Below are 16,990 nucleotides of genomic sequence, written 5' to 3'. Positions count from 1 at the left end.
AATGGAAAGGATTTAATGATTGGTTGGATACAAAGGATAATATAGTAAAGGGAGCTTAAAGTTGCTAATACTCTTTGATCAACTAAAGGGGTTAAAATAGCTGCCACAGTAGAAAACTGTAAAATAATACAAACATGCATTTCATCAATATAGAATTTCAATTTACTTTTAGTACAATGAATTTATGTTTTCTTAATGAGATTCTTATCAACGCATCAAAGAGTATCTGATAACTTTCTGTGCACCCAGCAGTGTACAAAGTTTTAACTTACTCTCAGCTATTTATACCAGGCAGAACTGAAAACATAAAATGATTAAGATAAACAGATTCCTGTGTTTGATACAGAGTTTATTCATTCTAGCAGAAATTGTGGGTCAGTAAGGAGCGGTAGGATTTGAAAAAGAGGACAGGTGATGACTTTGTCCTGAGAAACAGGAGTGCTTCCAGAGCGCATGTGGTTTTTCAAGGAATGCTAGAAAAAATGTGGCCTACCCATTTCTGAGCCTTGAAACAATGGCAGAAACGTTGACTGCCCCAAAAGTTTGGTCAACTTGAAGTAGCAATACAATGTCTTCGGTTTTTGGTAGAATTTAGAAGAGTTTTTAACTGTATTTTGTCTTTCAGACTTCCCAGTGAAAGCTGCTGCCCAGAACAAAAAAGTGTATATTCACAGAGTAAGAAAGTAAGTAAGTCTTCATTGTGACCACACTTTCTGCTACGTTTTTGGCGCCTGTGACTTGCACTCCTGCCCCGGAGGACAACTCCCTTCAGTCAGCCGAGGCCAGGCCTGGCAGGGGAGCGACAGTAGGCCCTATGGGAGGCTGAGCAGAGCCTCACCCTTGCGTGCGAAGTGCCGGCGGGAACCGGCGCTACTGCCTGGCGGGGGCGGGGTGCGTGTGTCACACACCGCGCCGTTGTGCCGCCCGCCGCCCACGACGCCCCGCGGCCTGTGACGCCGCCATGCTACCGCGGCCGCCCGCCCCGCTGCAGCGCCAGCCGCGGCCGCGGCTCCGCCACGCCGCCAGGGAGCGCCCGAAGCGAGAGCGGCGCTCTCGCCCGCCCCGCTTGGTGGTGCGGTCTCTATGGTGCTTGCACCGCCAGCCGCCGCGGCTCCGCCCCCGCCCCCGCGGGGTCACACCACCAGCTCGCTCGGCGCTGCGTCAGCCAGACAAGATGGAGACCGCCGAGGAAGGTACGGTGCTTGCTTCCTTGCCCTCTGCTTCCCCGCGCCGCGCTGCAGGGCTCCCCTAGGGCGGGAGGGGCCGCTGCGCCCAGCACCTGCCGCCGCCGGCGGGCGGGGGGTTTCTCGCAACCTGGGGCTGCAGGTGCCCGGCCCGCTCCGGCGCCGGGGTGTGCGTGCGTGTCTGCGGGGGAGGCCCGGCGCGGCGCGTGCGCGGCCGCGGGGAGCGGGGCGGGCGCGCGGGCGCGGCTTACATAACCGCGGCCGTTGGGCGCCGCGAGCTGCGGGGAGGGGAGGGGGGAAAGGGGAGGGCAGGGCCGGGCGGTGCTGTGCTGTGGGAACACCCCGGCGGGGGGCCGCTGTGGGGGCGGCCAGCGCGGTTTTGGCCGTTACCGGTATTCTTGCTCTGCCCCTTGTCACTCCGGCGCCTGCTGGAGCCCCGCAGGGTAGTGGGGAGCCGCCAGGGGCTGGAGAGCAAGAGCCGGGGTGCTTCCAGCGAGCCTACCGGGGTGGCGTAAGAGGCCGTTGGCAAAGGGCGCCCTAGAGTTGTGCACAATTCTTGCCTAGTCCGCGTCTCTCTTGGTCGACAGACGCTGTCATACCCTCCTGTAACTTCGGGAGTTTTCAAACTTCTGCTTTGCTCAGTAATAATAGTATTTCTAGCCTCTGCTGCTTTTTTGCGAGGTTAGCTTTGTTACATACTCTGGAAAATTTGTTTGAAAAGTTAATACTGTAAAACAATGCGATAGCTGACTAACTTCTCTGACTCTTTTTTTCTGCAACTGATTAATGTGTGTTAATTTATCTCATGTTAAAAAAAAAAAACTTGTTATAGAGATCATAGTGATGTATTTCTAATGTGTAGTTTCCATTTTTAAGGACATTTCTTGAGTTGAAATCAAATGTGGATGTGTTTCTTCAGCATTTACTTCTATCCAGTTCAATTCAGATAATGTTGAGCTCTATAGTGCAAGCTGATAATGCAGAACTCTATAATCATGGATTTCAGTTAATATTATAGCACAAAAATAAATAAAACGTTTACTGTTTTAACATTTCTTGCAATATTTGAGCTTTGTCATCTCAAGCAGTAAGTACAAATGTGTATTGCAATAGCAAGAGGATTAGAAGGAAAATTTTGGGTGTCTTGGCTTTTGTTACTGATGCATCATTGCAAATGTAACTTTATCTAATGGCACTTTTTTTTTCTAGCTTGAGAAGATTAAAAAGAAAAAAAGCAGGAAAATACAAAGCAATGGATGAAATAAGACATCTTTGTTGAAGTTTCCATTGGGTTTAGCAAAACATTAGTGGTTTTAAAATCTAATGAGTTTTAGAACTACCTGCTGCAACTCTAATTGTCATGCTTCTGTAGACCAACAGTTGCACATACTGATCACATTAGCAAAGTGACTATTGAGACTTTGATTTGACATTTAGTCACCCAGAAAAGTTGGATTATAGCAAACTATGAAGTGGAGTCTCAGAAATCACCAGTTGAGATCTCACCACTCCCATAGTTAGTAACTCCATTTCAGTGGATTTAGTCTGAAAAGCAAAACTGGATATTTGTTGCAGGATGTTAAAAGTGGTAGCTGTTGATTACATATGCTTTTATAGGACTTAGTCTCCTGAAGAGAGACCATGTTGAGAAAGGAGGAGGTTGTTAATGATATCTCAGAGCATTGTCTCCATTAATTAAACTTTAGTATCACACTCTACTCTTGGAATTTAGACTTTCCTATGCATTTATGTTCATATATAGTCTCATATATTATACTATAGCCTTATCAGTGTTACCCTCAAAAGCTCTGAGTAGTGTTATTGAAAGTAACTAGTCTATGGAGTCACCTTCTGTAAATAGTGCTAAAGCATTATAGCTTTTGCTACAGTCTCAAAATTCCATCACAATATTAGGATATTGAATTATTACAGAAATGTAAAATGTCAGATGGACTTTTCCTAACTACTGATAACCTATTAATGACATTATGGCCATTGAGTTTCTGATGGGATTGACAGTTGTCTGAGTTGTATTGTGGAGTTAGGAAACTAACTGGATGGTGAAAGTTCAAATAAAGAAGGCAGGTTAGGATAGTAACAGGCAGAAGTAAGGCAGGCCAATAAATGGCCTTAGACCGGACATGAGACTTGCTTCTCTGTAGCCCCTGAGGAAGTAGTTTGTTTCTACAAAGGGTAGAGGCAGACCTTATCAGAACCTTACAGGCATTGCCTGCCTGTGTAGTACGGTATCTCTTACAGGTGTGAATGGAGTGTATTCTTAGGACGTACCTATGGACTTATATATTTTTTTTCTGCTCCCTGAGATAGGATGGGTAACTGTTCAAGAAGTACTACTTGAGATAAAGTTTTAGAGTATTTCTTCATTGCTAGAAGACCACAGCCATATGTGAATGTAATTACTTATGAAAACTACTGGGTAGAAGTAGTGCAGTCTTTCAGATAGCAACTTTTGCTGATGAGAGGTACCTCTCTTACTTTCTAGCTAAATCATTTTGTTGCTAAATAACATAATCTTCCCTTTAGTTATTACAGTGATGAAGAGACTTGATTAGAGGTAATAGGTAGAGGCATTGTCTCTGGGGGACCAAAAAAGAAATGCATTACACAAGGTCATTATATCTAAGATGCATGTGTGAAGAACAGGATGCAAAGCATGTGCACAAGTTGAACATAGTATCTGTTACACAGTGGAATTTCCTTTGAACATGACAGCATACAGGTTATAAGATGCATAATTTTAAATGTTGACCCTCAAGTTGTTTTGTTGATTTGAAGCTATCTGTTGCTTAGCAGTCCAGATTGTTACTTCTCATATGTTTATTTGGATTCATAAAACAAGAGGGAATATCTGGAAATCCTGATTCCTAAATTAAACTTAAGGTTTAAATTGTCTTAGCAGCCAGAAGAAGGAGATTCTTTTCTAAATAAAGAATTCATTTGCTGTCAATAGAGCAAATTCTGGTTTTCCCAACAGTCTTGAGAATGAGTGAACAGTCAGCTCTGAAAGCCAGTAGACCATTAATGAGTAGGTTCAGAGATCTATGAGGGTCTTACAGAGAACATTTTGCATTTAACTTGCTTTCTTTGGTGTCAAAGAGTATTCTTACAGCAACAATTTCACATCAGCTTAAGCTGATATAACTACTCCTTCCTGCATCTTTTCCATCTGCCCCATCCTGTTTCTTGTGCTGGCTCTAGCACTTGTCTGACTCTTTGCGAGGCTGTTCCAGCATACAAAGTTGTCAACTTATTGTAGTGAAATAGCTCAGATAATAATCAAAAGACTGCCTGACAAAGGTTGGGATGCAGCAGCTAGCTGTTAGATCCAGGCTGTAAGTTGAAGAGATCTGTTCTGTGCAGTCTTCTGGATATACTCTCTGGTCTTTCTTGTTCGCAGAGAAGCCGGGGATTCTTGATGTTTGCAGTGATACCTCATTGCTCAATATGACTATGATGGAAGTATATTTGTTTGTGTGTAGTATCACTGATGTGATATTGATGGTATGTTTCTTGAATTAATTTTAGACTTTCTACCCATAAGAATTAGTTTAAATCTCAATTTTATAGGTACCAAATTATCTTTGTCTTTGGTATCACTTGGATTCTTATGCTTTAGATGTAGAAACTGTCTGCTGTCTTGTGAACCGTGCATGTGGTTGTACTCCAACTTCTTTGTAGAAAAACATTCATATTGTAACATTTGGTGCATTTTGGAACTTCTTTGTAGAAAAATGTTAACCTCTGGAGGTTTCAGCCGAGTGCAGAGGCATGATTCTAGCTTGAAATTGCATATCTTCAGTATTATTCCACAACTACATTTTTAACATAAGTAAAAGTGCAAGAGTATGAAAGAAGGAGTAAAGGGAAGACAACATACATCTGTAAATAAGCAAATAAAATATTTTTATCTACATTTGGTCATGTTTAAATGCTCTGGGTATTCAGGTGGTATTAGAATAGACTTCTGTTCTTTACAGGGGGAAGTTTGCATTCACTTTGCCAACAAAATATCTTGCAATCTTAAGTTTTGATAAAATGCAGAAATGAGGCATTAAAGAAGGTGCTGAATTCCTATGAAACAAGAAGTAGAAAATATCTTTCCTTTTGTGATTTGGTTGTAGAATGCTAAATGGGTGGCCTTATTCAGCTTAAGCAGTAACCCCCCAAAATATGTATTCCTGATGATTATGATTATTTTTTCCCCTTTTCTCAGAAACACCAAGGAGAATGCTTGTTAGATTCAAGAGCAGCAAATGACATGTTTAAGTCATTGTTAGCCATTGCTAAATCTCTTCTGCTAAGCTTCTGTTTAGCTTGTGGAACACTCGGATGGAATACAATTATTCTATTTGAAAGTTTACAGTCACCTTCAGGGAGATTATCCTTAACAGTCTAGATTTTTTTAGTGATAACTTTTTTTATCTGAAGAGTACTTCTGCATATAGTTTTAGTGTGTATACATCCTAAACATCTTAAAACACAAAGCATCATTTTAACACATTTTATAACATGAACAGAAAGATAACATTCTTGTTGCTTTTTCTGGTGGTCTCTGAGTCTTCATGTCTTCTATCAGACAGAATTGGTCTTTCAGCCTCTTTCAGTTTAAATTATTGTGACTCCATTTTGCTATATGGCAAAGTTTCTAGAGTGTTATTGTCTAATTTGTCTTGTAAATGTAAGTTCTTTAAACAAAAGTGTAATAAGCTTTACATTCTGCTCAGCAGATATATGCCGAGTTTGTCGGTCTGAAGGAACTCCTGAGAAACCCCTCTATCATCCATGTGTGTGTACTGGCAGTATTAAATTTATTCATCAAGAATGGTAAGTTCTACATCTAATAAAACACCTTAACTTGTTTCTAACAATGATATTTCCTAAGTCTTCAGGTGAAGTAGTAGGTAAAGCCGGTTTTCAGAAGCAGCATTTTAGAGGTTTTGGTGTTTCTTGCATGACAGGTCATTATATTTCACAAAGAATTTAGTAATTTTATATAAAGAGCAAAGAATTAATAATTGTATGTACTTAGAACTACAGTTCTGCTCATGTGTCAGGTTTGTGGAAACAATAAGCAGAAAGAAATCAGTTTACTGTTTGTTTTTGTTTTTTTTCCCCCTGCCACTTACAGATGTGAATAACAGGGAATATCTAACCTCATATCAAAAAAAAAAAAAAAAAGATATTAAGATATTCTTGAGGTGTATGCTTGATCAAAGGAAATGCTATAGTGAAAACTGTAATTCTGGTCTGTAACACACATTCCTCTTGATGGTGTTTTTGTAGTCATTCTTTCACAAATACAACAGTTTTGTATCTTAGGGGTGTTTGTGTATGTATCACAACTTAGAATATTTTTAAGGATTGGTTTCACAAGTCAGTGTCCATACAAGGATATGTGCTTTGATGGACTAGCCTTCTCAATAACATACACAAAGAATGTACTTTAATTATGTAAGTGATGTATTTGAAGAGTCAGCTTACCTTTTTCACTTTTTAAAGCTTAATGTATGGACTAAACAAGTTTAATAAACATACTAATTTAAATCCTGCTTACTAGTACCAATATACTGCTTTATGCTGGAAAGCAGTGAGATGATATGTTTTTCTTAATGCAGGGGGATGAGGGAAAGATGTAATAGCTTGTATTAATATGATTACTTTTTATTACAGCTTAGTTCAGTGGCTTAAACACAGCAGAAAAGAATACTGTGAATTATGTAAGCACAGATTTGCTTTCACACCAAGTAAGTATCTTATTTTTCAGCATTCCTTTTCTTTCATTTTCTTAGTATTTGTGAAGTGATTACTTTTTCATTCAGCATGCTAGCTTCAAACTCATCTTTTAATTTCTGTATTCTTGCTTGAATTACAACTGTTATGCATATTATTGCGGACTGTGTGAGTTGTTTGAGTAATAGATAATATTGTGCTTCCATAATTTTATGCAAGCCATAAAAGAAATATTATTCTGTACATATTCTCATTGGCTCAGTCCCATTGATTTGTTGTCAGCATTACAGCATATGGTGTATTTTCAGCTTCAGTGATAAACTTGAGTGTTGAGAAGTTCGAATGTTAAGGTGAATCACAGTGAAATTTACATTTGAAAACCAGTTTTCAATTACCTTTGAACCATCTGCAACAACACCAGGTGACTTCTGTCAGTTTCTAGTCAAACAGTTTTGACAGATAATGCAAACAATAATAGCTGATTGTTCCACTTACGTTTCAGTCAAGATATGGTAACTACCCAATATCGCGTTACCTGTTACCTTGGATTGAACTAATTAAGTCAGGATCAAGAATGACTGTATCTTTATATCGTTCCCAACAGGTTTCTTAATGACATTTTCACCAATATTAGTACAAATAAGTGAGGTCCTTTGGCCTGGTGGCAGAATAGGCTAATTGTTTACCACCTTATTGAGCATTGTACAGGTAAAGTGGTTCTTGCGCTACATATTGTATTAAACTTATTTATATCAATTTATTCTTTAAAACTGCTGAACTTTTTGTTGTTGTAGTTAACTGTAAAAGCTGTCTTGAGTTGAGAAAGATGAAGTTGAATATTTTGGGTGTTTGGTACAATAAAAATCAAAGCTCCCTTTTAGAGTATCTGGTCCCAGTTAAAAGGATAGACCTCCCATCTTATTCCACCCCCCCCTTTCTTTTTTCCTAGGTGTGTATTGATAGAGGCAACTGAGCCTGAAGAGCCAGATGCTTTAGTTCATGTATTCTTCATCCCAGAAATCCCACAATACACCTTCCATGTCCTGAACTCCAGAGTTTTTCATTTCTGCACAACAGTTAAGCGCATTAGACCATTGTTAAAGTGATCAGCAGTGAAATGTGCAGTATTAACTCTGTCTTACCACTGTGAGAAGAATAGCGCATTTAATGTTGCTCCCAACAATGCTTTCAAGGTTTTTGTTTGTTTTGGTTTGTTTTTTAATACTACAGTGTCCTATATAGGAAGTGCAGCTGAGAGGTATAATCGGCTTGCAGGTTTTATTTGTTAAGCTTTTTCAAAAAGGCGTTACAATACCTCGATTTAGAAACTTTGCACACTAAGAGTGGTCCTGGTTCTGCTACTCTCTGAAACCTAACTAAGTGCATTGAAAATTGTATTCTGCTACTAGGTCCTCCGCAAAATTTAGTGTGCAAGACAAGAAAACTACAGTTACTTAATTATAACCAGTAAGCCAGATTTACTGGTTGCTAAGAAGAGAGAACACTTCATAGTTGTGTATGAAAAAGGACAAAAGTGTTTTTTTTTTTAAGACTTAGAACAAAAATAATGAGAAGTTTAAAATAAATTGCCCTTTATATTAGTTAATACTGATACTAGAAAATTCTTCATTGTCCTTATCAACAGAGGTGTTCCTGCAGAAGTTTAATCCTTGACTGACATAGCTGTCACCAGTACAGCTTGTAACATAGGTGCAGATTGTGGGCATGTGAGAAAACATGATTGAATTACTGAGGGATTAGCAAGTTACCGTTTATCATCTGAGACTTGAAATTGATAAGAAGTGAACCTCTTTCTTCCCCATGCTGTAGAGTACTTCCTCCACATGCAGCCTGTAGCAAAGGTTTGTGTATTCTCCTCTGTCACCCACTGGCCGCTCCCCACACTTAGCACCCTCATTTGATGGTGTTTCCTTAGCTTTCCACATTGCGCAGTGTTTCTTTCCTACCAGATTGCATATAGCTTATGTCAGGTACCTAGCACAGATTCCTCCAGTAGTCTCTATCCAGCCTATCTTGTCTCATTGTTTCCCTCCCACCCAATACTTACGCAGATACAATTTCCTCATTTTTTTTCTTATCCCTCTATCTTTGGAAGATAAAGATAATCTGGAACTCCAGTCTGGAGATTGGAGCTGCTTGGGGGAGCAGAAGGAAAGCTGGAGGGAGTTGCAGGTGTTGGAGAGACGATGGCAAAGCAGAGATGGAATTGGAGATGGGCTTAATGTGTCTGCCAGTCATCCAAAATGAAGTTAGATCTGGCCTATAACCATGCCAGGTTGAAAGCACTTTCCTTTAAGTTAGTTTATCGTGTGATATGGTGGAGTAAATGCATGCATGTAATCAGTATCTGTGGTTCAAATGACAAGCCAAAGTAATACTAGCAACTCTTCTTTTAGTTCAAGTTGTTTTGCCTGTAGGGCTGTCACTATCATTCTGTCAAAAAATGCTCCCTTGTTAGTATAAATTTTTGTGTACTAAGTGCATGGGGTTTTCATAAAATATTCCTGTTTTATGAATATGATAAATAGGATGAAAAGGATTAAAGAATAATTCTTTAATCCTTTAGTATCTTTAACTTCCATAATATCTTGTGACCTCTTTAGCACCTGAATTACTAGGTTAGTTACTGTTTGTAAGGAAGGAAGAAGTAGAAAGTTCAACTTGCATCTTGGCAGGGATACAAAGGAACTGATTTTTCTTCTGAATAGTAGCATGATTCTCTAAAATGTTTAGTCATGCAAGCCAATGGCTTGATTTTCAATTACACACTCTGAAGCTAAATTTTGTATATTTTAAAATCCATTCCTCTTTTGCAGTTTTAAAATTATGAATTAATACAGCTATTAATAAAGATAAACTCACTAGCTTTGGCCTGTTTTTTGAATTATGTAAAGGTGTTTGTTCATTTTTAACTTGTACCTTTTCTGTCTGAGTCTTTTAAATGGCAACTGCTCTATATTCTTCCCTCCCCCCCCATACTTCCTTCTGTTTGATGTGCTATGATGCACTTCAATGTCGTACTAAATACTGACCAATGAAAGAAGTGAGGCTTTTTTTCATGAGTAGGCAGTTTTCAGAACTTCTGTTTTCTGTAGAACTAGCATTGACGTAAATATTTTTAAAAATACAAATATAGAAATGGATTCATCTAATCTTTGGCTGGAGTCTAAGATGAGTTGCTCCCCCTACTTCCTAAGTAGCTGCAGTGCTGATGAATGGTAAATGTGACGTTACAAGGTTACTGAAGACTAAGCTTGTAAAATGTGAGGAAGCTGTGTGGGGAAGTTGCTCTTCAGTTTGTAAGTAATTTTTTTTCTGAAATAAGCTTTTGCTTTATGCATGCATTGTTACAAATTCAAGGTTTGCATGCACCTGGACGTTCCGATACACTGTTCATAGACCTTAGGGCAAAGAAAAATGAACATCATTCTGGCATAATTTTAAAATACCTAAGTATCTGTTCCTGTTCTGAAGTTGCTTTTGTAAAAACATCATTCAGTAACTGCATGTTGTTTGTAGTAGTACTCAATAAAAGTTCCAAACTTTTGGAAGTTTAAACTAATTTTGTTCAAAATGCTCTGTAAAAAGCCACGTAATTATACTAAAATGAGCAATCCATTTTCTTGAGCTCATGAGTCAAAGAAGTTAAGATTTCTCTGAAGGATGGAATGGGCTCTTTTACCTGTTCATTTTGACAGACTTTAACACAGTAACCCATATCTTGAGCCTTTCTAGGATGTTTAGTTTGGAAAAATGTAAACTTCTGAAACACAAAAAACTACATGCTGGCACAGTAATTCTGTATGTCTGCTGCCAGCTCCAGGGTGCAGAGTAAGCATGCATTTGAGATGCATGTGGGGATAATTTCATACATTTTATTAGAGCTTTATTAGGCTTGTGTGAGAAGAGGTGACATTTGTCTTATTTTGCTTCCTAATAGTCTGGAACAAAGTCCATATATGTCTCAAGGGTAAAACATACCTTTTTTACGTATGAATTATGTAGACTGTTTCATGATCAGCACACAAGGATGATTGAGGTGGGTTATAAATGGCTTGTGAGCGGGATGGTAGATGGGAAATGTATGCATAAAAGGACTGTAATTAGAGTGTGTGTGGAGCAGGCTAAATGACTTTTTTTTTTTTTTTTGAAGCAAGATATTTTGCTTTCTTCCATTTTGGGTATATGCATATTTGCTTAGGTTGTGAACAGATAAATAGGCTAAATTGGATAAGGAAAGAGTGAAAATTGATATAGGATAGTTGTGTTATGACAGCTTTGGAGAAGACTAAAAACACTTATAAATTTGAGCCATCATATTACATAGAATTTGTTTTTGATATAGCATACATCAAAAGGGTGTTGCTTTTCTAGTGTCTTTCTGCAGCTCTGCTTCTCTCAGTGAGAGTAAGATGATGCATTATAGGCAGGGACTTGTGGGAGACCTCAGATCTGTAGTTATAGTATTAACTGGCAAGAAACATTCAACTACTGCTCTACTTCCTTCTAGGGGGAAGATAAGCAGTTCCAAAATGCTAGTGGTGAGCAGTATGAAAACCACACATTTGGTTTATATGTTTATACCTACATATTTATATATGTATTTTATATTGGTTCATAATGATCATATATCTAACTTTTCTGCAAATCTTTGCATGCTTCAGAAAGCATCCACTTATTACATTGTGGCAGAACTAGCCTTAGACAGGAGAGATGACCAAATTTGTAACATACCTGAACCTGCACAATCTGTTCTCATTTGGTGGGAGTAAGCCCTTAGGAGACAAGTAGTTCCTTAGGCAACTGCTTTGACACCAGTTACAAATTGTTGATGATTCTGTGTGAAAGTGGGTTTTCACAGTGGTTGTACTGCAGATGTAGGACAGTAAACACTAGCAAGAGAACTTCATGATTAAGAAGCCTGTTTTCTTGCCTTTGTAGTTATTTTTTTTTTCTATTGTGCAGCTAGCATTTACAGCTAGAGGCAGTGTAACTGCTCGTGATGATGGTTCTTCACTTTTTTTTTCCATTCAAAACAAAGCTACTTGTATTTGAGCCAGCACAGCTTAATATAAGCTAGATACTCTTATCCTAGTAAAAAGCTAAGCAACAGAAGTGAAGTCAGAAATTATCCTGTTTTGCTAATATTTGTAATGATTGTATGGTTAGTTGTTCATAGTGATTTCTCATAACGAGTTTTTACAGAGCACCTGTATGTCCTTTTATTGGTCATATGTTGCTGTGATGAGAGTGCCTTTCTTTACTGCCCATGTCATGACTAATATCTCATACTTCCTTGCAAGGGAAATTTGTGTGTGCATAGTTTTCATTTGGATTAAATTCTAGCATTTGGAAAAGATTATGAAGGACAAGTTAAAATGAAAGCATGTGTTCATTTTATTTCCTTAAGTTTTGCAGAAATTACTGTATTCGGGTTCAGCTGATTGTCTCTGTTTGTCAAAACATGGCTTTGTGATGCTTACATTAAAAAGCCTCTGAGGAGGTAGTGGGAATGATGAACGCTTCCTGCAATAAACTTGAAGGTATCACTATGATAAGCTAGAGCACTGGGAACAATTTTTTTTTTAACACACTTTCCTGTTTTGGTATGCTGAGGAGTTCTTTGTCAGCTGAAATTTATTGACAAACTGTTTCCGTAAAGACTACTAATTATTTTCGTATGCTTTCTTCCTTAATTTTTTTAGGAGAATGGAAGATTTCTAAAAACCACCTAGTGTTTCTCTTACCTTCTTGTTTATGTCAGAGTAACAGCAACTATCCATTACAAGATTTCTGGCGTGAGCTGTCTAATTTGGAAAAGCAAAATTAACACTAGCGTCCCTGAAAAATTTGGGTTTTCGGAAGGAGAAAGATAAATCTAGTATTCATAAGTAAAATAGTAATTAAAGGGCACAGGTGTGAACTAAGTATCTAAAAAGTTTTTTGGTATTTTTCACATGGCCTGGGCAGACCAAAAGGCTGAACTAAAGATGTTGAAACTCATCTGTGCTCAGCCAATGTCTGTTTGAATTTGATATTGTAGCAGAAAAACTATTGCTTCAGGTGGTCTCTAGTAGAGAGATTTCTGTTTGGAGGAAATGTAGTGAATAATTCAGGAAATAGACTTCTCGGACTGTTTTAGGAAGGATGATTGGGATGGAAATTAAGGGATGAGGAGAAGTGCAAGAAAGGGGGTAAGGAGAATGTGTACTGGGGAAGGGTCAAAGTCTAAAGGCTAACACTGGTAGTGGGGAAGGAGGTGAAAAGGAGTGTGGAGAGACAAAATGATGGTAGATGGCAGACACGAGTGGGGGGATTAGTTATGAAAACCACTGTCAGCAACCTTCAGTACTGCAGTGTATTTGCAAACCAGGGGTTCCTGTCATGCTGGGTGTTTTGGCATTTTTATTCAGCCCAATGTTGTAGGACATAGAAGAGCTTTATCTTATTATCACGATTCTTGGTTCCTTTTGAATTATTGGGATCTGGTACAGTAGCCTTCCACTTAACAGCTGCTGTGTTTGCACCCCCCCCCGCGCATGGTCTATGCATTAGGATATAGAATAGACCCCATATACAACTAAAATGTAGCTCTGCCATAACCATGGTTTACAGAATTAATACAAATTTGAATGTGGTGGAGGAGCTGGTAGTAGAAGGATGTAATAAAAGCAGGCCTTTTCTCTAGTTTCATTAGATGGGCATGATTGGGAGGGATCAGATGATGCATCATGCTGGACTGTTCATTGCAGCTTCTGTCTGTATGTCTCAAGGGACAGGGAAGTGAGAATGAGGTAGAAACAGTGGTAGAAGCTTTGTATGTTCTGAGGTGTGTCAAAGTAGAGAAATGAAGCGGTTCCCCCCCCCCCCCCCCCCAACACACACCCTTCCACGCACCTATTGGAAGCTCCTGGAATCATGAAGAATCACAAAACTGTTAAGATTTGGGGGATGTAGCTTAACTTCTAGCTACATCATGCATTTATTTGAATACTCAGTTGTAATTCTAAAGCCTTTAGAAAATTCAATATTGAAGACATATTAGCATGTAAGAATTACTTGGGCACTTCAGCATTACTGAGTTAGGGTGGGCATCCATCTTACAATCCCATGTGATTATCACAGCTGTGTGAGAATTCAGTGATTCCTGAAAGACGCTTTTCTTTTTCTTAACTTCAGATCCTCCCAGCCTTCCTGTAACAAATAAGTCATTAATGCACAGTTAATCTTTTCCTTGTAGTCTCTTTTGGAGTTCCAAAATGTTAAGCAAAGTATGATTTTTTTTTTTTTTTTTTTTTTTTTTTGAAAATTAAAAAAAAGTCTTGAGGTATCTGCTGACTTCAGATTTGTCTGAGTGATATCATAAATCTGTTACAAATATACTCTAGGTAGGTATTCTTTTAAAGCAATTCACAAACTTCTGCTTGTCTCCTGATAATTCTCCAAAATGTTAATTTAATATTAACTGAGATCATTAAGTCTTGAATTAATATTTTCTGTGGTATTATCAAATTGTGTACTAAAACTGATTCTGTAACAAGAAAATTGTTAACTGGTAAAGTGTCTAAGCATTTTTGTGCTCTGCTTTTGAATTGGTGGCCTTTGTTCTCGCAGGCATACTTCCCTAGAGTTAGGGGGTTTTGATGTGTTTTGGGTTTTTTTTACTAGTTCCAATTCCTTACCAGACATCTAACACATAAGAACCTTTGACACTTGAAACCAGTTACTGTTTGTTTCAGTTACTGTTTTTGTTATTACTTAATCATGTCAAATATAATCCACATATTGTTGAAATACTCCACGTTCTTTGGCTGTTCTGCATATTAATGCTGCTCTTCTATCTTCCTAACTTGAGTTCTCTTTAAAATTTGGAAACTTAAATAAGACTGGAGAATGGGAAATATGCCTGGAGAGAATGGAAGAGATCTTCTCCTGTGGAGGCTTTTTCTCTGGAATAGTAAAAGGAGGATTAGGAATGTAGGTAAAGGTATCAGGGATATTCTTGAGGGAAAAGGGGCATGCAAGTGGATTGCATAAGGCAGTGTTTCTCCAACTTTAAGTCAGAGGATTGTCCATGAGAGGGGAGGAAAACTTTCTCTAGTAGTTCTTATTTTTAACTACAAAAGAGATCTCAAATTTTGTTTGTGGTGTTTTAAAAAATAATCAGTTAATTATATGTGTTGAAAATGGTCTAGTATCTTCAAGCTCAGCTTTTCTCAACATAACCATTAAGTATCCAGGAAGCAATGTTTTTATGCCACTCCTAGCCATGGTTTAATCTTCTTCATTCAAATCTGGTATTGATGCTGTACATAATCACTTCTTGGCATCCATATTAATGTGTAGTAACCGATTAAATGTAATGAAATTGTTAGAAATAGATGTTTTCTGATTTTTCATGAAATGTTTTGTAATCAGTGTCTATAATCAGCATAATATACTTCTGTATTTTAGTAGCATTTGGGGAAGGATAGGTTGCATGTAGAGGTTTCAGTGGGGCTTGGTAATGTGGCAAAAAGGGAAACCAAACTCAAAGCTTAATCAGCTATTATGTAGCTTTTTTCCCCTGCTCTGGTAATAAAAGTGAATGCAGAAGAAAGAACTATGTCACTGTTTTTCTTTGACTTCCAACTAGGGAGGGTTTTCTGTAATATGTATGTGTTATATGAAAAAGTTGAGAGAACCTACTATTCTGAAAATGTGTGTATGCGTTGAGAGATTTGCTTTATGTTTGGTAATAGGCATGAACTTAGTAGAAACCTTGTTTGATATGAAATAGATGTCATTTTAAAGTAAAAGTATTTCTGCATAAATTTTAACCTTTGTAGATACTTAATTAGTACCTTTCAGTCTTGCTATTTGATGATTTTAGTTTGCTGAGTTATGTGCTGCTGGATAGCAAGTGACATCTTATGTTATCTAACACAAATATATCAATGGTATGCAAAGTCGATCTCTTTTGTTGCTTGTGCTCTTTCCTCAAACTACGTTTATATAGCAAGGCTATCTTTTAGGTGGTTCTGAATGAGAGGGCTCCTGAATTTAGGATCTGCATTCTCTTGTAGACTTCAGCTTATTTTGAGATAACCAGACTTTATAGTTGGTATAATAAAGTTACTTAAAAAAAACTCCTTTAAGTCTAAACTAGTATGGAGTTATTTTTCCTGTAACACTCAGTACACAATATAAAGAAGGTGTGATGTGAATATATTTTTTGCTATTTCTTTCGGGTGATCTGTTGGGAAGCTGTAGAATGTGTTTATTCTTATAGAAAGCTTTTGTCAAATATAAATGTTTTGCAGGCTTCTACATGAATTGCTCTTTGAAGGAGCATGCATAAGAACTGTTTCATAACTGCCTTTTCTACACAGTTTATTCTCCAGATATGCCTTCACGGCTTCCAATCCAAGACATCTTTGCTGGACTGGTTACAAGTATTGGCACAGCAATACGATACTGGTTTCACTATACACTTGTGGCCTTTGCATGGTTGGGAGTAGTACCTCTTACAGCATGTAAGTATTAACTTTCTGTGTTGCAATGCTCTTATATCCAGGAAAATATTTTGCTTCGTATGACAATGTTTTGCACAGGCATTGCTGTTTTATTAAAAAAAAATCACATTATTTCACTTTTTGATATGTTTTTCAGACAATTCCAGCTATTGTTACTTTAAATAAGCTATTTGACTTATAAACCAGTACTACAGTGGAGGAAGATGTTAAGAGATAGAACAAAGTGCATAAAAGGGCTTTTAAACTTCTTGTTGTTATGAAATGACTACTTTCAACTATGTTCTTCAAAATCAAAAGTTTTCAGAATACTACGTCATTTTTTTCATTCTTATAATCTGACCTGTTCTTCTCCCGTTGCTATTGACTCTTTCTTTCCCACTTTCTCTTGCATGTTTGTTTTCTTCCTCCTTCTATCCTATTCTGCTCATCTCTTCCCCCTTATGAATTTTTATTTTGGAGGACTTTATTTCTGAGACTGGAGCTCTCTTCCTTGGGTTTTTAGATGAGTCTTGGTCTTTT

At 38.0% G+C, this 16,990-nt stretch overlaps 1 protein-coding gene across 7 annotated transcripts in view; it reads left to right on the top strand.

The window, feature by feature from the left end:
- Positions 1–1,118: 1,118 nt before the first annotated feature.
- Positions 1,119–16,990, top strand: part of MARCHF6 (membrane associated ring-CH-type finger 6) — a 54,470-nt gene continuing 38,598 nt past the window's right edge. For 4 of the 7 annotated variants that reach the window (XM_067291011.1, XM_067291012.1, XM_067291009.1 and 1 more), the window contains exons 1-4: positions 1,119–1,193; positions 5,930–6,029; positions 6,876–6,949; positions 16,328–16,471. In XM_067291011.1, the coding sequence (XP_067147112.1) occupies positions 1,175–1,193; positions 5,930–6,029; positions 6,876–6,949; positions 16,328–16,471 (337 nt within the window). In that variant the 5' untranslated portion in view covers positions 1,119–1,174. Of the gene's footprint in view, positions 1,194–3,409; positions 3,668–5,929; positions 6,030–6,875; positions 6,950–16,327; positions 16,472–16,990 lie in introns of those variants that run through there. The other 3 variants (XM_067291013.1, XM_067291008.1, XM_067291010.1) reach the window with 2 other exon arrangements.

Source organism: Apteryx mantelli, chromosome 2 (genome assembly GCF_036417845.1).
Source record: "Apteryx mantelli isolate bAptMan1 chromosome 2, bAptMan1.hap1, whole genome shotgun sequence".
In the NCBI taxonomy this organism is placed as follows: Eukaryota; Metazoa; Chordata; class Aves; order Apterygiformes; family Apterygidae; genus Apteryx; species Apteryx mantelli.
Note: the sequence above shows the minus strand (reverse complement) of the source record. Positions and strands in the feature narration are given on the sequence as shown.